General features: G+C 38.1%; 3 protein-coding genes across 3 annotated transcripts; all 3 read left to right on the top strand.

Moving 5' to 3' along the window:
• The first annotated feature begins 459 nt into the window (after nt 1-459).
• Nucleotides 460-4,491, top strand: LOC131775856 (uncharacterized). Its single transcript, XM_066172212.1, has 3 exons — nt 460-813; nt 2,443-2,560; nt 3,391-4,491. Exons 1-3 carry the CDS (start codon nt 472-474, stop codon nt 3,978-3,980), a joined length of 1,050 nt encoding a protein of 349 aa, XP_066028309.1. The 5' UTR covers nt 460-471; the 3' UTR covers nt 3,981-4,491.
• A 1,356-nt stretch (nt 4,492-5,847) lies between these two features.
• On the top strand, nt 5,848-13,057 carry LOC131775857 (uncharacterized). Its single transcript, XM_066172498.1, has 5 exons — nt 5,848-6,189; nt 7,663-7,780; nt 8,462-8,640; nt 11,679-11,793; nt 12,471-13,057. The coding sequence occupies exons 1-5, from the start codon at nt 5,848-5,850 to the stop codon at nt 13,055-13,057; spliced, it is 1,341 nt and encodes a 446-aa protein (XP_066028595.1).
• Nucleotides 13,058-14,612: 1,555 nt separating this feature from the next.
• LOC131775847 (uncharacterized) lies at nt 14,613-17,875 on the top strand. Its single transcript, XM_059091956.2, has 3 exons — nt 14,613-14,954; nt 16,408-16,522; nt 17,199-17,875. The coding sequence occupies exons 1-3, from the start codon at nt 14,613-14,615 to the stop codon at nt 17,783-17,785; spliced, it is 1,044 nt and encodes a 347-aa protein (XP_058947939.2). The 3' UTR covers nt 17,786-17,875.
• The last annotated feature ends 4,074 nt before the right edge of the window (nt 17,876-21,949 follow it).

Below are 21,949 nucleotides of genomic sequence, written 5' to 3'. Positions count from 1 at the left end.
ACTCACGGCTGTTCTCTCGCAGCTTTGTCGCTAATAAGGCAAGGGTCGCACCTAGGAAAAGTTTTCAACAACGGGAAAGGGAAACTTCTTTAGTCAAACAAGTAGAGTCGCACTTAACAGATTTAGAACTGAAGCACACCGGGAAGATCTTAAAAGGGGAACCTCGATCAGGGTGCTACCTCTTCAGAGACAGGATGGATTCCTTCGCTTACTGATAGCCTCTCAATTGACGAAGAGACCGGAGAATTGGCTAAATATTGATGCACATGTTACTTGTGTCAACGTCTTTATGTGCAAGCTTCAACAGTCTCGCAACACGCTCTTACTATGGTTACATACAGAATGACACAAATTTGACGCGAATGACGCCACTTTTTGTCTCCATAGTTACAGATGACGTCAGGAATCATTTCTAGTTTCCAACGAGGATTTCTGGAGCTTCTCTCAGTCGCCGGAAGGGCATCGTTGGTCATGACGCATCTAGAATCAATTTCGCTTATTCGCTCCTTTTCTACTATTTTTCTCTTCTCCATATCTCTGACAACGCAGCAAATTGTTAGAGATTCTGCCGATGGCATAAGCTTCGCAAATTTTGCCAGACACGAAAAGCAAAGACTGGATACCAACCAGCTTCAGTCCAGCACTGCCAATGAGTACACAGAATGCTTAGAGAGATGTTTGGTTCACGAAAGCTGCACATCACTCAATTATGGTGGAAATGGGGGTGCCGAGTGTCAGCTATTGGAGGCTAACAAGCACGATTCTCCTGAAAAGATGAAGTTCGATGAGACATTTGTGCATTTCTCGATAAAGGTAAGAGAAAGTTTGGCCCATTTTAAGCGTTTTGAATAATAACCAAACATCACAAGTTTATAACCTCTTTATAATATCTTGCCAGACATGATTTTGCTACATTTTACTCCAATATGAACCTCTACGAACTTTTTTTTCGAAGGACCAAATGGGCAGAAATAAAGTCAACAAATTTTAAATTTAGAATAAGAAAGATTGTAAAATTGGAACATAGTTAACAAATAGAGAAATATGTTTTTCGTCTTGTCACGAACGTGGGACAAAGAAAAAATTCTGTGTTCCAATGAGGAATCGAACCGCAGACCATCGGAATCCGCACTCCGATGTTCTACTTCTGAGCCAAAGAGACTCTATGGTGAACAAGGTCCATTACGAAGTTAATATACATGACAAGCGTCCTGTTTGCCGCTAGGATCAGCGATGTCGATAGCGTCATGTTTGTACACAGAATTAGAAATATGCTAAGTTTTGAATCGGAAGGTCTGAGGTTCGATTCCTCGTGGGGAATCAGAATGTTCTTTCTTTCAGTCCCACGCTCGTGACACGAAGAAAAACATCTTCTCTAAATACAAAAATTTCTTCACGGCTTTGCGGAAAATTTAGAAAGTACTTATTTAAATATAGTCATGCATATCAGCTTGGAACTCATATCAGTTTTTCTCAAATTCGAGTTTTATATACCTACTTTCCTTTTTCCAAAAAAAAATATATATATATATGTGCATTGCACTTAAAGAAAATAGTTCTCAAAACATTCAGCAACACATCAGCTCTAAAGAAGGTTCAATTTCAGTTATGAAAGGAACTTGAATGAACCACGATAAGAGCCTTAATAAGTTATCTTTAAAAGGTAACTGAATACTTCACAGCTGCTAAGTTGCAAATTTAAATCTTACCCCTATTTATACATTGAATTCTAACTTGAAAGGTTTAAATATTTAATATGTTTACCAGTTTTACCGCAAAATTAAAGAGGAATTCTCAGAAAAATTTAATTAAAAAGTTTTAAGATCTGGTCATTAGCGTAAGATAAATGATATAAAAAACGAGTGCTGCCCTAATTACTTAGCAAGACGCTCCTGTTTCACTTCAATCGCAAAGCGTTAGTCTAACCAACTCTATCATTTCATTATTTTTACAAAATCAACGGTCTGCATCGATAGATAACAAACAAAGACCACCTATTCAAAAGACATGGTGACATCTTCCTCAAGTCAATTCAAAGTCAAAAGAAAAATTTCTAGTTAAACTTTTTTGGACCCTTTTGGTGAAGAATATTAATTACTATTAACTTTTCGAGCTAGCCGATCGGCGCACACGAGAGCACTTAACATCCGTGTGGTATATAATAATCGCCAGATACTTAGACCTTGTGGCCGATGTGATTAAAGCCTCCCAATAAGTTGAAAGAGCATTTATAGCTATTACTATCGAAAAGTAGACAAACTTATTTGTTTCGAAAAAAGTCGCTTTGTAAAGTCAAGCCTTGTACTGCTTCGCCTGCTTGGAAATAGCGAACTTAGTGGTTTTTGAACGCTAAAATGTTGAGATTAAGGCCTGAAAGAATATTTAAGTGGCTGTAAAGATGCAAAATTCTTGTTATACATTAATTTCCTGTCTCTGTTACAGAGCCCTTGCGACAATAAACCATGTTTAAAGAGAGAAAACTGTATCCCAGACTACCAAAAAGATACCTACCGATGTCGTTGCCCTTGGCAATACAAAGTTTTGAAAAACTGTCAAAAAGGTGAGGTCATTTGGTTTTTTTTACAAAAAATAGTTTTTAAATAGTTTTTAGAAGTGAAATTTGTCTTCTAGGCGTTTGCTAATGAAAGAAAAAAATCTCAGAACTCTTCCATATTTATAAGAAAAATATGTGTATTCCGCTGCTATAAATACCCCACCCCACCCCACCCCCAGCAAAGTTCAAATTTCCCACCCCTGGGGCGCGGACGACAGTCAAATACCCTCTGGGTTACCTTAGAGGGGGGAGGGATGTTGAAACTTCAAATAGATCGACTTACTTATTTTTAACTACTTGATTACTGAAGTTACAATTGGCTTATCAGTACACGCAGGATAAATAACAGAAGACTCTGAAAACCATGTGAGTCACAGAGAAAAGTAAAGACCTTATGTGGTATGCAAACGAGTGTAAGCAAACTTTACGACGCGCCCGAGGTGGGAAGGTGTATGCTCTTAACCCTTTTACTCCCATGAATGACCAAGACAGAATTTCTCCTTACAATATTAATAGAGTATCAGGCAGCCAAGTGATGAGAATGAAGAAAAATATCAATTACGGGATTATCAGTTGATCCAGTACCTAATTCTCCAAACTAATATCATAGGTGTTATATGGCAAACAGTTAGGAGAACTACTAATGAGATCCTGAGAGTGAAAGAGTTACGGCATCTATTACTGGAAACATGAAGGTTATTACCATAGGATTGACGGATTTGATTGAACCTTTGAGCTACCATTACAAAAGTTGTACTTTTTCAATTCAAATTAGCCAAGGGGAGAGTCATACACATCCCTGGTGTTTCAGCGTGTTTCATTGTTTGCACTCGTAGGTCGAATCCTTCCGTCCGCCGATGGAGACTGGATAGCCTTCTGGTGGTATGACGTTGGTACCACGTGGCCGTCAAATGAAAAAGACGTCCTTGCTTACGAATTTGGTTACTGCGAGCCACGTGATCCGTACTGCTTTAGTCGGCTCCCTGCAGATTCTAAAGCAGATCTCACTGAAATGCTTGCAGTTGACTCAGAAGGTACCGCGTACAAGTGGAATTTCAGTTCTAACGCTTCAGCTACCAGTGCAGCTTGGCGGGCGTTTCATGATCACAAGGAGGTAAACCGAGGAGAGAGCGTAGGCGTACTTGCATGGAATCCAGAAGTGCTGAACGGTAGCGAGCCGAAAGATGACCAACGTGCATTCATGTACCGTGAGCAGAATGGAGTCAAGTCGGTGCTGTTGGATGACGATTACTGTGATTGTCATTCAACCCTAAGTCTCGGACACGGTATGTGTCTATCTAATCATAATCCTGTTTATTCTGACGTCAACAGTTTTGGCGTGGATGCACTTTATGATCCCGGCTGTCACGGACCAAGATCAGGTATTGGTCTTACGCTGTATGTCCGCAGAAAAACTCCTAATTAATACTCATCATGACTAAATGATAACCTCTACGTATTTTCTTCAGTAACTTAGAAGCAAACTATTTATTTCAAATATTCCATTTAAAAGACATGGATTCTTTTAATTCTTTCACACCCAATATTTGATTGTTAATTCTCCCCTTTAGCACCAACTCATTTCTTTGTAAATTAGCAACAGGAATTTGGTGTTGGATCAAAATAAAAACTTCTACTTGATGACAACTTTTGAGTATGGGAGTATACGATGTTGTTACTTGTTGATCACTTGTGGGAGTAAACCAGGAGCCCATTAGTAAACCGATTAAGCGATAAAGCAGTTCAAAGTATTCCTATCTATTTCTTCAGTAACTTATAAGCAAACTATTTATTTCAAATATTCCGTCTAAAAGACATCGATTATTTTAATGCTTTCTCACCCAATATTTGATTGTTAATTCTCCCCTCTAGCAGCAACTCATTTCTTTGTAAATTAGTAACGGGAATTTGGTGTTAGATCAAAATAAAAACTTCTACTTGATGACAACTTTTGAGTATTCTCATTATATTTGTTTCCTGGATAATGTGTAAATGCTATAGGATGTATCTACTTGTTGACAACTTCTGGGAGTAAACTGATTAAGCGATAAACCTGTTTAAAATACCCCCATTTATATTCCTTCACCGTATACATCTTTGATTTTCATCTGCATGGTCACACTTGTTATTTGGGTATTTTCTTTTTCCCACCCAACGTTGAAATTTTTCTTACCTCTGAAGGACTTATTCCAACACTTCGACCCCTACGAATGAGAATAAGTTTTTTTAGGTCCTCAACACTTTTGAAATCAACTGTTATTTGTGTCCCATCGGGAGATGTGCAATTTCCAAAACCAAAAACAAAAAAAAATGAAAAAATGAAGCAACCGACACATTCCAAAACCGTATCAGAAAAAACATCACAGTGGATAACTACTCAGAACAAAAAGAGACAAAGGAAAGAAGAAGATAAATATAATGATAATAAGAAAAAAAAAAAAGAGAAAAGACAGCAAAAACAAAATGCAAATTCCACGGGGAGGAGTTACTCGGCCCCCAAGCCAGTTTGAGAGTTACTCCTTGTCCGCCAGTTCCAAATCATACTCGGGGAGAAGTTATTCGGCCCCCAAGCCAGATTAAGAATAACTCCTATAGCGTGATTCGAACCAGCGACCTCGATGACCTCTCTAGCACTCGTTGCGCGCCCACGACTACCGCTCGACCATCTGGAAACTACATAATTAATAAGGATAAATTGTCGGTGTGAAGAGTTTTTTAATACTGGGTCGGTGGGAGGGGGGGGAGAGTGAGGAAGTTTCTCTGACTGAGAGTGAAGTGGTGTGTTTCTGGTCAAGAATAAAGGAAACGAATCGCACAAAGAACTAACAGAAGCGATAGAAACGAAGAATATTAGCAAATGTTTTAATGGTGAACGGCTTCAGAGAAGCTATTCTTTATCAAGTATGTGCGTTTGGACAATGTAACACACCAGGTAACACACATTCTTATCTCTATGGACGCATTTTTTATACATACATTTCTTTCACTTTATGTTTACTTCAGACTTCTATGTTTTTGTTTGACAGCGGATTCTTCGTAAGACAGGAGCACGAAGTTCTGACTTTATAACACATAAATTAAAGAGCCTGACATCCTGCTTCGTACTTCTTTATACAAAAACTTCAACAATCTCGTACGTGGTCTCCCTATGGTTAGATACAGAAAGACAACAATTTGACGCGAATGACGCCACTCTTTTGTCTCTATAGTTACAGATGACGTCAAGAATTATTTCTAGTTTCTAATAAGAATTTTCGGAGCTTCTCTCAGTCGCCAGATGGGCATCGCTGATCATGACGCATCTGGAAGCAATTTCGATGATCTGCTCCTTTTCTACTATTTTTCTCTTCTCCATATCTCTGACAACGCAGCAAGTTCTTAGAGATTCTGCCGATGGCATAAGCTTCGCAAATTTTGCCATACACGAAAAGCAAAGACTGGATACCAACCAGCTACAGTCCAGCACTGCCAATGGGTACGCAGAATGCTTAGAGAGATGTTTGGTTCACGAAAGCTGTACATCACTCAATTATGGCGGAAATGGGGGTGCCGAGTGTCAGCTATTGGAGTCTAACAAGCACGATTCTCCTGAAAAGATGAAGTTCGATGAGACATTTGTGCACTTCTCGATAAAGGTAAGAGAAAGTTGTGCCCATTTTAAGCGTTTTGAATAAGAACCAAACATCACAGAATTATAACCTCTTTATAATGTCTTGCCAGACATGATTTTGCTACATATTGCTATCAACCTTTACGAACTTTTTCTGATGACCAAGTAGGCGAAAATATAGTCAACAAATTTTACATTTCTTTCGGACTTTTCAGGAAAAGAAGAGAGTACTTTTCTAAATAAAGTCTTATTAAAGGGTTAAATTCAAATCACTTTCGAAACCGCATCAGTTTGCTTAAATGCGATTTTTTTTATGCCATATTAATTGTACAAGCAAAAAGAAAAAAGCACCGTAAGTCAAAAATAGTTCTCAAAACATTAATCAACACATCACCTATGTAGCATGAACCACAATAAATGTCTTGATAACTTGAATTTAATAGGTATAAACTTCAATGTTTCTTAGCGCGGGGCAATTTCTAAATCTTTATCTTTTAAAAACCATTTATCAAAATTGAACTTTTTGAAGTTCAGTTTTACAAAAAGTCAAAGAGGAATTCTTAGGATAACATAAAGAGTCCTTAGCGTGAGATAATTTAAATGCAATGCCTGTGCTGCCCTAGTTAATAAACGAGCTTTACCTGTTTCACTTAAATCGCGAAACTTTTGTTTAAGTAAATCTATCACTCCTTAATTTTCCCAAAATTGATGACCCACAACGATTTCATCCAATGAAATCAACTTTTCTTTCAAAAAGTCACTCTGAAAATCAACATCTGTTTTCGACGGGACACTGTTTGTAAAAGTTTTATTGCGAGCTTATGAAAGACAATAGCTCAACATCCTCCATAAGGCATGAAAATGTGCTCTTCCATTTTTTCTTTGGACATAATCTGCTCCTCAAAGTTCACAGCTTCGTTCTCGGAAAATTAACTGTTCGCCTCTCTCGATTGAAAATATCCACAGACATCTATGCCTGCTTGTTTTCACGCCAAACTAAGGCTATTATTTATTCATGTGGTTTAGCGATTGAAGAAAATATGGAAGAGTTTCCTTTTTACCCCTCGGCCAAATGATCCCCAATCACCGTTTAACGAAAGGACATGAGTGTTTTTACAAAGCAGTGATGATTTGTTGAGATTTGTCTCGTCACCGACAAACGTATTGCACGTGAAACGAAAGCAAAAGTTTGTTTTGGATGGAATTGATAAACTGGGAAAAGGTGTCCGCTCCAGGAGGAATAATTTTTTGGTTTGTTTGGCAATCTGCTGAAGTAACTGGGGTCCATTCAATAAGTTTTGTTTTATTCATCGCCCGCGGTGGACCCCTACTGTCGTCTTCCGTTGTAAGCCTTCTACTGTTAATGCCTAAATAAGAAATTGACGAACTGATTTGTTTTTGAACGCTGAACTGTTGGGATTTAAGCCTGTGATTAGAATTTAATGGTTGTAACAATGTAGAATTCTTGTTACGCTTAAATTGCCTGTCTTTTCTGCAGAGCCCTTGCGACAATGAACCATGTTTAAACAGGGGGAAATGTATCCTAGACTACCAAAAAAATACCTACCGATGTCGTTGCCCTTGGGAATACAACGTTTTGAAAAACTGTGAAAAAGGTGAGGAAGAGTGGTTCAAGTTTCGTACAAAAAGAAAATAGTTTTTAACCGGCTGCTCTCGGTTCGTGTTTAATGCCAGGCGTACTTTTTTTTTAAGTACATGATCACTAAAGTTGAATTTGGCTTATTAATGCATGTAGAATTGATGAAAGAGGACTCTGAAAGCCATGTGAGTCATAACTTATAAGCTAAGACTTTTTGTGATAGGCAGACGAATGTAACACGGCTGAATTTTTCAACGCCCTTGGTGGGAAGGTGTAAGCTCTTTACCCTTTTACTCTTATCAGTAACCAAGACAGAATTTCAAGCAAGAATTTTAAGCAAACAAGTCATGAGAATAAAGAAAATATCATTCAGGGGATTAATAGTTGATTCAATAACAAATTATCTAAATTGACATTATAAGAACGGTATGGCAGACGATAGGGATAATTGCTGCGGAGATCCTGGGAGTTACAGGATTAAGGTATCATGTCACTGGAATCATGAAACAAATGCAGATGTTACCGTAAACTCGATAGATTCGATAAAAAAAACTTTTAAGCTATCGCTATGAAAGTTGTTACTTTTTCAAACCAAATTAGCCAAAGGGAGAGTCATACAAATTGTTGGCCAGGTTTAGTTACTTCTTCGTGGTACGTCTAGACTTTTTTCAGCGTCTTTCATTGTCTACAATCGTAGGTCGAATTCTTCCGTCCACCGATGGAGACTGGATAGCCTTCTGGTGGTATGACGTTGGTACCATGTGGCCCTCAGATGAAAAAGATGTACTTGCTTACGACTTTGGTTACTGCGAGCCACGAGCAACAGTTTTGGCGTGGATACTCTGTATGATCCCACCTGTCAAGGACCAAGATCAGGTATTGGTCTTACGCTGTATGTCCGCAGAAAAACTCTTAATTAACACTCGTCATGGCTAAATAACAACCTTTTACGTATTTTCTTCAGTAACTTATAAGCAAGCTATTTGTTTCAAATATTCCATTTAAAAGACAACGATTCTTATAATGCTTTAACACCCAATATCTGATTGTTAATTCTCCCCTCTATGGCTAGCAGCTACGCATTTCTTTGTAAATTAATTAGTAACGGGAATTTGGTTTTAGATCAAAATAAAAACTTCTACTTGATGACAACTTGATGAGTATTTTCATTATATTTGTTTCCCGGATAATGTGTAAATGCTATAAGATGTAGCTACTTGTTGGTAACTTCTGGGAGTAAACTGATTGAGCGATAAAGCTGTTCAAAATATCCCCATTTATATTCCTTCACCGTATGCATCTTTGATTTTCATCTGCATGGTCACACTTGTTATTTGAATATCTTCTTTTTCCCACCCAACGTTGAAATTTTTCTTACCTCTGAAGGACTTACTCCAACACTTCGACCCCTACGAATGAGAATAACCGTATCAGTAAAAATACCATAGTAGATAACTACTCAGAACAAAAAGAGAAAAAGGAAAGAAAAAGATAAATATCATGATAATTAGAAAAAAAAGTAAAAAGACAGTAAAATCAAAATGCAAATTCCACGGGGAGGAGTAACTCGGCCCCCAAGCCAGTTTGAGAGTTACTCCTTGTCCGCCAGCTCCAAATCATACTCGGGGAGAAGTCATTTGGCCCCCAAGCCAGATTAAGAATAACTCCTATAGCGTGATTCGAACCCGCGACCTCGATGACCTCTCTAGCATTCGTTGCGCGCCCACGACTACCGCTAGACCATCTGGAAACTACATAATTAATAAGGATAAATTGTCGGTGTGAAGAGTTTTTTAATACTGGGTCGGTGGGAGGGGGGGAGGGTGAGGAAGTTTCTCTGACTGAGAGTGAAGTGGTGCGTTTCTGGTCAAGAATAAAGGAAACGAATCGCACAAAGAACTGACAGAAGCGATAGAAACGAAGAATATTAGCAAATGTTTTAATGGCGAACGGCTTCAGAGAAGCTATTCTTTATCAAGTATGTGCATTTGGACAATGTTACACACCAGGTAACACGCATTCTTATCTCTATGGACGCATTTTTTATACATACATTTATTTTACTTTATGTTTACTTCAGACTTCTATGTTTTTGTTTGACATCGGATTCTTCGTAAGACAGGAGCACGAAGTTCTGACTTTATAACACATAAATTAAAGAGCCTGACATTCTGCTTCGTACTTCTTTATACAAAAACTTCAATAATCTCGTACGTGGTCTTCCTATGGTTAGATACAGAAAGACAACAATTTGACGCGAATGACACCACTCTTTTGTCTCTATAGTTACAGATGACGTCAAGAATTATTTCTAGTTTCTAATAAGAGTTTCCGGAGCTTCTCTCAGTCGCCAGATGGGCATCGCTGATCATGGCGCATCTGGAAGCAATTTCGATAATCTGCTCCTTTTCTACTATTTTTCTCTTCTCCATACCGCTGACAACGCAGCAAGTTGTTAGAGATTCTGCCGATGGCTTACGCTTTGCAAATTTTGCCATACACGAAAAGCAAAGACTGGATACCAACCAGCTACAGTCCAGCACTGCCAATGAGTACGCAGAATGCTTAGAGAGATGTTTGGTTCACGAAAGCTGTACATCACTCAACAAATTTTAAATTTCTTTCGGACTTTTCAGGAGAAGTAGAAAGTACTTTTCTAAATAAAGTCTTATCCAAGGGCTAAATTCAAATTAGTTTCGAAACCGCATCAGTTTGCTTAAATGTGATTTTTTTTATACCATATTATTTATTCAAGCAAAAGAAAAAAAGTATCGTAAGTCAAAAATAGTTCTCAAAACATTAATCAACACATCACCTCTGTAGCATGAACCACAATAAATGCCTTGATAACTTGTATTTTATAAGTATAAACTTCAATGTTTCTTGGCGCGGGCCAATTTCTAAATCTTTATCGTTTAAAAACCATTTATCAAAATTGAACTTTTTAAAGTTCAGTTTTACAAAAAGTCAAAGAGGAATTCTCAGGATAACATAAAGAGTCCTTAGCGTAAGATAATTTAAATGCAATGCCTGTGCTGCCCTAGTTAATAAACGAGCTTTACCTGTTTCACTTAAATCGCGAAACTTTTGTTTAAGTAAATCTATCACTCCTTAATTTTCCCAAAATTAATGACCCACAACGATTTCATCCACTGAAATCAACTTTTCTTTCAAAAAGTCACTCTGAAAATCAACATCTGTTTTCGACGGGACACTGTAAAAGTTTTATTGCGAGCTTATGAAAGACAATAGCTCAACATCCTCCATAAGGCATGAAAATGTGTTCTTCCATATTTTCCTTGGACATAATCTGCTCCTCAAAGTTCACAGCTACATTCTCGGAAATTAACTGTTCGCCTCTCTCGACTGAAAATATCCACAGACATCTATGCCTGCTTGTTTTTACGACAAATTAAGGCTGTTATTTATTCATGTATTTTAGCGATTGAAGAAAATATGGAAGAGTTTCCTTTTTACCCCTCGGCCAAATGATCCCCAATCACCGTTTAACGAAAGGACATGAGTGTTTTTACAAAGCAGTGATGATTTGTTGAGATTTGTCTCGTCACGGACAAGCGTATTATTCGTGAAACGAAAACAAAAGTTTGTTTTGGATGGAATTGATAAACTGGGGAAAGGTGTCTGCTCCAGGAGGAATATTTTTCTGGTTTGTTTGGCAATCTGCTGAAGTAAATTGGTCTCCATTCAATAAGTTTTGTTTTATTTATCTCCCGAGGTGGACCTCTAATGTGATCTCCCGTTGTAGGCCTTCTACTGTTAATAACTAAATAAGAAATTGGCGAATTGGGTAGTTTTTAACGCTGAACTGTTGGGATTTAAGCCTGTGATTACAATTTGATGGTTGTAACAATGTAGAATTCTTGTTACGCTTAAATTGCCTGTCTTTTCTGCAGAGCCCTTGTGACAATGAACCATGTTTAAACAGGGGGAAATGTATCCCAGACTACCAAAAAAATACCTACCGATGTCGTTGCCCTTGGGAATACAACGGTTTGAAAAACTGTGAAGGTGAGGAAGAGTGGTTCAAGTTTCGTACAAAAAGAAAATAGTTTTTAACCGGCTGCTCTCGGTTCGTGTTTAATGCAAGGCGTACTTTTTTTTAAGTACATGATCACTAAAGTTGAATTTGGCTTATTAATGCATGTAGAATTGATGAAAGAGGACTCTGAAAGCCATGTGAGTCATAACTTGAAAGCTAAGACTTCATGTGATAGGCAGACGAATGTAACACGGCTGAATTTTTCAACGCCCTTGATGGGAAGGTGTAAGCTCTTTACTCTTTTATTCTTATCGGTGACCAAGACAGAATTTCAGGCAAGAAATTTAAGTAGACAAGTCATGAGAATAAAGGAAATATCAGGCAGGGGATTAATAGTTGATTCAATAACAAATTCTCTAAACTGACATTATAAGAATAGTATGGCGGATTATAGAGATAATTGCTGCGGAGATCCTGGGTGTTACAGGGTTAAGGCATCATGTCACTTGAGTCATGAAACAAATGCAGATGTTATTATAAACTCGATAGATTCGATAAAAAAACCTTTGGCTATCGCTATGAAAGATGTTACTTTTTCGAACCAAATCAGCTAAAAAGAGAGTCATACAAATCGCTGGCCAGGTTTAGTTACCTCTTCGTGGTACATCCAGGCCTTTTTAGCGTGTTTCATTGTTTGCACTCGTAGGTCGAATTCTTCCGTCCGCCGATGGAGACTGGATAGCCTTCTGGTGGTATGACGTTGGTACCACGTGGCCGTCAGATGAAAAAGACGTCCTTGCTTACGACTTTGGTTACTGCGAGCCACGTGATCCGTACTGCTTTGGTCGGCTCCCTGCGGATGCTGAAGCAGATCACACTGAAATGCTTGCAGTTGACTCAGAAGGTACCACGTACAAGTGGAGTTTCAGTTCTAACAATTTAGCTGCCAGTGCAGCTTGGCGTGCGTTTCATGATCACCAGGAGGTAGATCCTGGGGAGAGCGTACACAGCATACCTGCGTGGAATCCCGAAGTGCTGAACAGTAGCGAGCCAAGAAAAGACCAACGTGCATTCATGTACCGTGAGGAGAATGGAGTCAAGTCGGTGCTGTTGGCTGACAATAACTGTGATTGTCTGTCAACCCTAAGTCTCGGACACGGTATGTGTCATAATGGTTCTAGATTTGCTAGCGTCAACAGTTTTGGCGTGGATACTCTATATGAACCATCCTGTCAAAGCCCAAGATCAGGTATTGGTCTTACGCTGTATGTCCGCAGAAAAACGCCTAATTAATACTCATCATGACTAAATGATAACCTCTACGTATTTTCTTCAGTAACTTATAAGCAAACTATTTATTCCAAATATTCCATTTAAAAAAATGGATTATTTTAATTCTTTCACACCCAATATTTGATTGTTAATTCTCCCCGATAGCAGCTACTCATTTCTTTGTAAATTAGTAACGGGAATTTGGTTTTAGATCAAAATAAAAACTTCTACTTGATGACAACTTTTGAGTATTCTCATTATATTTGTTTCCTTGATAATGTGTAAATGCTATAGGATGTAGCTACTTGTTGACAACTTCTGGGAGTAAACTGATTAAGTGATAAACCTGTTAAAAATACCCCCATTTATATTCCTTCACCGTATACATCTTTGATTTTCATCTGCATGGTGACACTTGTTATTTGGGTATTTTCTTTGTTCCACCCAACGTTGAAATTTTTCTTACCTCTGAAGGACTTATTCCAACACTTCGACCCCTACGAATGAGAATAAGTTTTTCCAGGTCCTCAACACTTTTGAAATCAACTGTTATTTGTGTCCCATCGGGAGATGTGTAATTTCCAAAACCAAAAACCAAAAAAAAATGAAAAAAAGAAGCAACCAACACATACCAAAACCGTATCAGAAAAAACATCACAGTGGATAACTACTCAGAACAAAAAGAGAAAAAGGAAAAAAGAAGATAAATATAATGATAATAAGGAAAAAAAAAAAGAGAAAAGACAGCAAAAACAAAATGCAAATTCCACGGGGAGGAGTTACCCGGCCCCCAAGCCAGTTTGAGAGTTACTCCTTGTCCGCCAGTTCCAAATCATACTCGGGGAGAAGTTATTCGGCCCCCAAGCCAGACTAAGAATAACTCCTATATCGTGATTCGAACCAGTGATGACCTCTCTAGCACTCGTTGCGCGCCCACGACTACCGCTCGACCATCTGGAAACTGCATAATTAATAAGGATAAATTGTCGGTGTGAAGAGTTTTTTAATACTGGGTCGGTGGGAGGGGGGGAGGGTGAGGAAGTTTGTCTGACTGAGAGTGAAGTGGTGCGTTTCTGGTCAAGAATAAAGGAAACGAATCGCACAAAGAACTAACAGAAGCGATAGAAACGAAAAATATTAGCAAATGTTTTAATGGCGAACGGCTTCAGAGAAGCTATTCTTTATCAAGTATGTGCGTTTGGACAATGTAACACACCAGGTAACACGCATTCTTATTTCTATGGACGCATTTTTTATACATTCATTTCTTTTACTTTATGTTTGTTCAGACTATGTTTTTGTTTGATAGCGGATTCTTCGTAAGGCAGGAGCACGAAGTTCTGACTTTATAACACATAAATTAAAGAGCCTGACATCCTGCTTCGTACTTCTTTATACAAAAACTTCAACAATCTTGTACGTGGTCTTCCTATGGTTAGATACAGAAAGACAACAATTTGACGCGAATGACGCCACTCTTTTGTCTCTATAGTTACAGATGACGTCAAGAATTATTTCTAGTTTCTAATAAGTGTTTCCGAAGCTTCTCTCAGTCGCCAGATGGGCATCGCTGATCATGACGCATCTGGAAGCAATTTCGATGATCTGCTTCTTTTCTACTATTTTTCTCTTCTCCATATCTCTGACAACGCAGCAAGTTGTTAGAGATTCTGCCGATGGCATAAGCTTCGCAAATTTTGCCATACACGAAAAGCAAAGACTGGACACCAACCAGCTACAGTCCAGCACTGCCAATGAGTACGCAGAATGCTTAGAGAGATGTTTGGTTCACGAAAGCTGTACATCACTCAATTATGGCGGAAATGGGGGTGCCGAGTGTCAGCTATTGGAGTCTAACAAGCACGATTCTCCTGAAAAGATGAAGTTCGATGAGGCATTTGTGCATTTCTCGCTAAAGGTAAGAGAAAGTTTGGCCCATTTTAAGCGTTTTGAATAAGAACCAAACATCACAGATCTCTTGCCAGACGTGATTTTGCTACATATTGCTATCAACCTTTACGAACTTTTTCTGATGACCAAGTAGGCGAAAATATAGTCAACAAATTTTACATTTCTTTCGGACTTTTCAGGAAAAGAAGAGAGTACTTTTCTAAATAATTAAATAAAGTCTTATTAAAGGGTTAAATTCAAATCACTTTCGAAACCGCATCAGTTTGCTTAAATGCGATTTTTTTTATACCATATTATTTATTCAAGCAAAAGAAAAAAAGCATCGTAAGTCAAAAACAGTTCTCAAAACATTAATCAACACATCACCTCTGTAGCATGAACCACAATAAATGTTTTGATAACTTGTATTTTATAGATATAAACTTCAAAGTTTCTTGGCGCGGGGCAATTTATAAATCTTTATCTTTTAAAACCATTTATCAAAATTTAAAGTTCAATTTTACAAAAAGGGAAAGAAGAATTCTCAGAATAACATAAAGAGTCCTTAGCGTAAGATAATTTAAATGCAATGCCCGTGCTGCCCTGGTTAATAAACGAGATTTACCTGTTTCACTTAAATCGCGAAACTTTTGTTTAAGTAAATCTATCACTCCTTAATTTTCCCAAAATTAATGACCCACAACGATTTCATCCACTGAAATCAACTTTTGTTTCAAAAAGTCATTCCGAAAATCAACATCTGTTTTCAACGGGACACTGTTTGTAAAAGTTTTATTGCGAGCTTATAAAAGACAATAGCTCAACATCCTCCATAAGGCATGAAAATGTGTTCTTCCATATTTTCCTTGGACATAATCCGCTCCTCAAAGTTCACAGCTTCGTTCTCAGAAAATTAACTGTTCGCTTCTCTCAACTGAAAATATCTACAGACATCTATGCCTGCTTGTTTTCACGCTAAATTAAGGCTATTATTTATTCATGTGGTTTAGCGATTGAAGAAAATATGGAAGAGTTTCCTTTTTACCCCTCGGCCAAATGATCCACAATTACCGTTTAACGAAAGGACATGAGTGTTTTTACAAAGCAGTGATGACTTGGTGAGATTTGTCTAGTCACGGACAAGCGTATTATACGTGAAATGAAAACAAAAGTTTGTTTTGGATGGAATTGATAAACTGGGAAAAGGTGTCCGCTCCAGGAGGAATATTTTTCTGGTTTGTTTGGCAATCTGCTGAAGTAATTGGTTTCCATTCAATAAGTTTTGTTTTATTTATCTCCCGAGATAGACCTCTACTGTCGTTTCCCGTTGTAAGCCTTCTACTGTTAATAACTAAATAAGAAATTGGCGAATTGGGTAGTTTTTAACGCTGAACTGTTGGGATTTAAGCCTGTGATTAGAATTTAATGGTTGTAACAATGTAGAATTCTTGTTACGCTTTAATTGCCTGTCTTTTCTGCAGAGCCCTTGTGACAATCAACCATGTTTAAACAGGGGGAAATGTATCCCAGACTACCAAAAAAATACCTACCGATGTCGTTGCCCTTGGGAATACAACGTTTTGAAAAACTGTGAAGGTGAGGAAGAGTGGTTCAAGTTTCGTACAAAAAGAAAATAGTTTTTAACCGGCTGCTCTCGGTTCGTGTTTAATGCAAGGCGTACTTTTTTTTAAGTACATGATCACTAAAGTTGAATTTGGCTTATTAATGCATGTAGAATTGATGAAAGAGGACTCTGAAAGCCATGTGAGTCATAACTTGAAAGCTAAGACTTCATGTGATAGGCAGACGAATGTAACACGGCTGAATTTTCAACGCCCTTGATGGGAAGGTGTAAGCTCTTTACCCTTTTATTCTTATCAGTAACCAAGACAGAATTTCAGGCAAGAAATTTAAGTAGACAAGTCATGAGAATAAAGGAAATATCAGGCAGGGGATTAATAGTTGATTCAATAACAAATTCTCTAAACTGACATTATAAGAATAGTATGGCGGATTATAGAGATAATTGCTGCGGAGATCCTGGGTGTTACAGGGTTAAGGCATCATGTCACTTGAGTCATGAAACAAATGCAGATGTTATTATAAACTCGATAGATTCGATAAGAAAACCTTTGGCTATCGCTATGAAAGATGTTACTTTTTCAAACCAAATCAGCTAAAAAGAGAGTCATACAAATCGCTGGCCAGGTTTAGTTACCTCTTCGTGGTACGTCCAGGCCTTTTTAGCGTGTTTCGTTGTTTGCACTCGTAGGTCGAATTCTTCCGTCCGACGATGGAGACTGGATAGCCTTCTGGTGGTATGACGTTGGTACCACGTGGCCATCAGATGAAAAAGACGTCCTTGCTTACGACTTTGGTTACTGCGAGCCACGTGATCCGTACTGCTTTGGTCGGCTCCCCGCAGATGCTAAGGCAGATCACACTGAAATGCTTGCAGTTGACTCAGAAGGTACCACGTACAAGTGGAATTTCAGCTCTAGCGCTTCAGCTGCCAGTGCAGCTTGGCGTGCTTTCCATGATCACCAGGAGGTAGATCCTGGGGAGAGCGTAGACAGCATACCTGCGTGGAATCCCGAAGTGCTGAACGGTAGCGAGCCAAGAAAAGACCAACGTGCATTCATGTACCGTGAGCAGAATGGAGTCAAGTCGGTGCTGTTGGCTGACAATAACTGTGATTGTCTGTCAACCCTAAGTCTCGGACACGGTATGTGTAATAATGGTTCTAGATCTGCTAGCGTCAACAGTTTTGGCGTGGATACTCTATATGAACCATCCTGTCAAAGCCCAAGATCAGGTATTGGTCTTACGCTGTATGTCCGCAGAAAAACTCTTAATTAATACTCATCATGACTAAATGATAACCTCTACGTATTTTCTTCAGTAACTTATAAGCAAACTATTTAATTCAAATATTCCATTTAAAAGACATCGATTCTTTTAATGCTTTCACACCCAATATTTGATTGTTAATTCTCCCCTTTAGCAGCAACTCATTTCTTTGTAAATTAGCAACGGGAATTTGGTGTTAGATCAAAATAAAAACTTCTACTTGATGACAACTTTTGAGTATGGGAGTATACGATGAAGATACTTGTTGATCACTTCTGGGAGTAAACCAGGAGCTCATTAGTAAACCGATTGAGCGATAAAGCAGTTCAAAATATTCCCATCTATATTCCTTAACCGTATGCATCTACGATTTTCATCTGCATGGTCACACCTGTTATTTGAGTATTTTCTTTTTCCCACCCAAAGTTGAAATTTTTCTTACCTCTGAAGGACTTATTCCAACACTTTGACCCCTATGAACGAGAATAAGTTTTCAGGTCCTCAACACTTTTGAAATCAACTGTCATTTGTGTTGTATCCCATCGGGAGATATGCAATTCCAAAAAAAATAGAAATGAAAAAAAAGAAGCAACCGACACATACCAAAACCGTATCAGAAAAAACATCACAGTGGATAACTACTCAGAACAAAAAGAGAAAAAGGAAAGAAGAAGATAAATATCATGAGAATAAGAAAAAAAAATAGAAAAGACAGCAAAAACAAAATGCAAATTCCACGGGGAGGAGTTACTCGGCCCCCAAGCCAGTTTGAGAGTTACTCCTTGTCCGCCAGCTCCAAATCATACTCGGGGAGAAGTTATTCGGCCCCCAAGCCAGTTTAAGAATAACTCCTATAGAGTGATTCGAACCCGCGACCTCGATGACCTCTCTAACACTCGTTGCGCGCCCACGATTACCAGTCGACCATCTGGAAACTACATAATTAATAAGGATAAATTGTCGGTGTAAAGAGTTTTTAAAAGTGCAAAGGTAGCCTTTAAAGATCTCGTGCTTTTCTACGTGGCCTGTATTAGATCTATATTAACGTACGCGACTCCTGTTTTCTATTATGCATTACCTATATATTTGCAGCAGGAGTTAGAGCGCGTTCAAAAAAGAGCTTTCTCTATTATAAGCTCAGGCCAAGACTATCACGAGATTTTAGAGGCTGCCGGCATTCCACCGATCATGGCTTATATGGAAGACAGCTGCCGCAATCTCTTTAGAAACATTATCGAAAACGACAATCACAGGCTTCGTGAATTGTTGCCTAGTGCCAACCATCCAAAGCACAATTTAAGACGTAACAGGCGTTTCGAAATCCCCCGGTGGAGGACAAACCGTTTTAAAAACACCTTCATGATGGCCTCCACCATTAAATATAACAACAACAGTTAATTAACGACCGTTTCCTAGAAACCTATGTAGATTATGTAAATATAGCTTTTAAATATAGATAGGTTTTAGCTCATAGATTTTTTAATTGTTTATAATTTTGAATATTCTTATATACGTTATATAATATATTTATTTAATTACATTATTGTAATATACGCAATTCAGCCGCAAGGCTGCTAGGTATATTTAAATAAACTATCTATCTATCTATCTATCTATCTATCTATCTATCTATCTATCTATCTACCGAGTCGGGGGGAGGGGGGGAGGGTGAGGAAGTTTGTCTGACTGAGAGCGCAGTGGAGCGTTTCGGGTCAAGAATAAAGGAAACGAATCGTACAAAGAACTAATAGAAGCGATAGCAAATGTTTAAAAGGCGGACGGCTTCAGAGAAGCTATTCTTTATCAAGTATGTGCATTTGGACAAAGTTACACACCAGGTAACACGCATTCTTACCTCTATGGACGCATTTTTTATACATACATTTATTTTACTTTATATTTACTTCAGACTTCTATGTTTTTGTTTGACTAAGCAGATGACTTTGGATAGTGGATTGTTCTTGAGACTTGAATTGTTCGTGAAAAATTTACTAAATTGAAAGATTTCTATAGTGGTAAGAAAGTAATTGTGTCACTTCGTGACAATATACGTTTCGGAACAATCCAAGACCCCTTTCGCTGAAGGACAGCTCCATGTGATGAATTGCAAATAAGGTATCCCCTTTTTCCTGTCGACTTTCCTGAAAATTTTTTACATTTATCATTTTTTCCTTGGAGAGAGAAATGCCCAGGTATTTTTCTTCCTTTTTGAAACTTCTCTTTGCTTTCTTTTTGCTTAAAACGAGTTTTCTAAAAATAAAGTAAAATTTCTATCATTTGCGGGGAAATAGGCATTTTGTCCATCAGTCCGGGCCATAGACAGGCGTGTCATGAAATATGACGTCAGGGTCCAATTTCAAAAACTTGGGCAAGCCCCACGTTTTTGTCTCTGAGATGTATGGCCCTTGGGACCTAGGTCACTTGAGAGTACAGAATGTCGCGTAAGAGCGGTTTGAACGGCGTCGGCTGAAATATGTGCGAGAAGTCATGAATTTAAGTCGAGCTGCGATGACTTTTTGAGGCGGTTGAAGACACACGTGCTGTCATTTTTATGAAACGGTGTACGATTTTGTTTGAGAAAAACGAAAAATATTACGGTAAATCTCAATATATGTGCTTCACATTTAAAAGCAGAAGTCGAGCGGCAGAAGTCGAATTCTAATACGAAAAAAATTTTTTTTAACATTCACGTTGAAATTTCCCATGAGACAGAAGTATAAATATACTTTCAGTCGTCACTACCTTCCACGAGGTGACCTAAAGACATCTCACCGGAAACAGATCGAATTAGATGACAAAAGTGCGTGCAAAGTAAGTCAGTGTACGTGCAACACATGCGGGGTGAGAGAACCGAATTGAAATGTCTGTCGAAAATTAGATTTTCAACATAGAAATAAATAAGTCAGTGATATCTATCTTGAACTTTGTTGTCAATTCTGTTCTGCAGTCCCCTTCGCATTACAGCATAGGAAAAGTTAGCAAGAAAGAGAATAGTCCCAATCCTCTCTCGGCCACGTCAGTTTGTTTTGGTTTTGTCAAGACCAATCATATCGCCGGAAATGGTATAGACAAAACTGTCTTTGGCCCGAACTATTGATCACTCAAATTTCAAGTCTATGTAGAGGTCTAAGCCTGTCCCGATTGTGCTGAAAAGTTGGCCACTGGAATACCAGAAAGTTGCTACCCTTATTTCAAAGTTGCCACCCAAGTTTCTTGATAATTTTAGGTAAACGTCGATTAAAAGCTTCACTTTTGGTTTTTCTCCATAGTTGCCTAAATAGATGCTCCTTTTCAAAAAAGAAGTTTATTACATATTAATTTGAATATCAAAATTTTATTAGAATGGGAAGTTTCCAGTAAAATTAAAAACAATTCAGGTGGCTTTGCGATTTCAAGTAAAGATGAGTAGTTAAACAACAGCCAGTTTACACAGCCAAATAAACATCTTCCAAAATTGTCAAAAAATTTCCTCAGGTCATAATACCCCACAAAAGGTTTAATTAGTCTGTTGAAAGAAGGCAAAACAATAAGATTAATTTAACGAAAGCATCAATTTAGATATGAATATGAGGTATGATGAAAAGAATATCCGTCACCGCCATAAAGACGACAACATCAACAGCTGCCAAGTAATTAAATTTGTTTGCAAAGTTGGATACCGGAATTGCGTCCTGCAGTTAATTGATATATCTTTCTAGAACACTGTTTGCTCACCAACCAAGCGAGATGCGAAATAAAAATAAATATTTGCAAGCGTATCTATTATCCGGAATTTCGCCTCAGCGGACGATGTAGAGCTAGATGATGATGATGTCTCACTTTCATCATGTTTTTCGCAGTCACAGTCATAATTGCTTTTACGGAATTAACTGGTGAGAATGGTTTGAATACTTTTCTTTTCCCTGGCTGTGTAAATTATAATTAAGACACGAGACAGATAATTGCCGAAATTGAGCCCTAGGCTAAAAGCGAACTTTTATGGTTATCACAAAAAAACAAAAAAAAAACTCTGGCTTGAAAAACAGGGCTGAAACACTCCCGCACGAAACAGCTGAATCTTTTTCCTGCAGTTTGTATTGGTTTCCGCGTTGTGGTCATCCTCATAATTAAGGTGGCGGTGTAAAATAAACAATAACAAAACTGATAAGTGTGTTTCATGCAAATGTTTTTGGT

Source organism: Pocillopora verrucosa, chromosome 9 (assembly GCF_036669915.1).
Source record: "Pocillopora verrucosa isolate sample1 chromosome 9, ASM3666991v2, whole genome shotgun sequence".
NCBI classification, from domain to species: Eukaryota; Metazoa; Cnidaria; class Anthozoa; order Scleractinia; family Pocilloporidae; genus Pocillopora; species Pocillopora verrucosa.
The sequence above is the reverse complement of the archived record's forward strand: the minus strand, read 5'-3'. Positions and strand labels throughout refer to the sequence as shown.

Bases quoted from the DNA above. Each gene is read 5' to 3' on its own strand.
- LOC131775856 (XM_066172212.1), top strand. From the start codon at position 472: ATGACGCATCTAGAATCAATTTCGCTTATTCGCTCCTTTTCTACTATT. The intron at 814-2,442 runs GTAAGAGAAAGT...TCTCTGTTACAG, and splicing joins TTGTGCATTTCTCGATAAAG to AGCCCTTGCGACAATAAACC. The intron at 2,561-3,390 runs GTGAGGTCATTT...TTGCACTCGTAG, and splicing joins TTTGAAAAACTGTCAAAAAG to GTCGAATCCTTCCGTCCGCC.
- LOC131775857 (XM_066172498.1), top strand. From the start codon at position 5,848: ATGACGCATCTGGAAGCAATTTCGATGATCTGCTCCTTTTCTACTATT. The intron at 6,190-7,662 runs GTAAGAGAAAGT...TCTTTTCTGCAG, and splicing joins TTGTGCACTTCTCGATAAAG to AGCCCTTGCGACAATGAACC. The intron at 7,781-8,461 runs GTGAGGAAGAGT...CTACAATCGTAG, and splicing joins TTTGAAAAACTGTGAAAAAG to GTCGAATTCTTCCGTCCACC.
- LOC131775847 (XM_059091956.2), top strand. From the start codon at position 14,613: ATGACGCATCTGGAAGCAATTTCGATGATCTGCTTCTTTTCTACTATT. The intron at 14,955-16,407 runs GTAAGAGAAAGT...TCTTTTCTGCAG, and splicing joins TTGTGCATTTCTCGCTAAAG to AGCCCTTGTGACAATCAACC. The intron at 16,523-17,198 runs GTGAGGAAGAGT...TTGCACTCGTAG, and splicing joins CGTTTTGAAAAACTGTGAAG to GTCGAATTCTTCCGTCCGAC.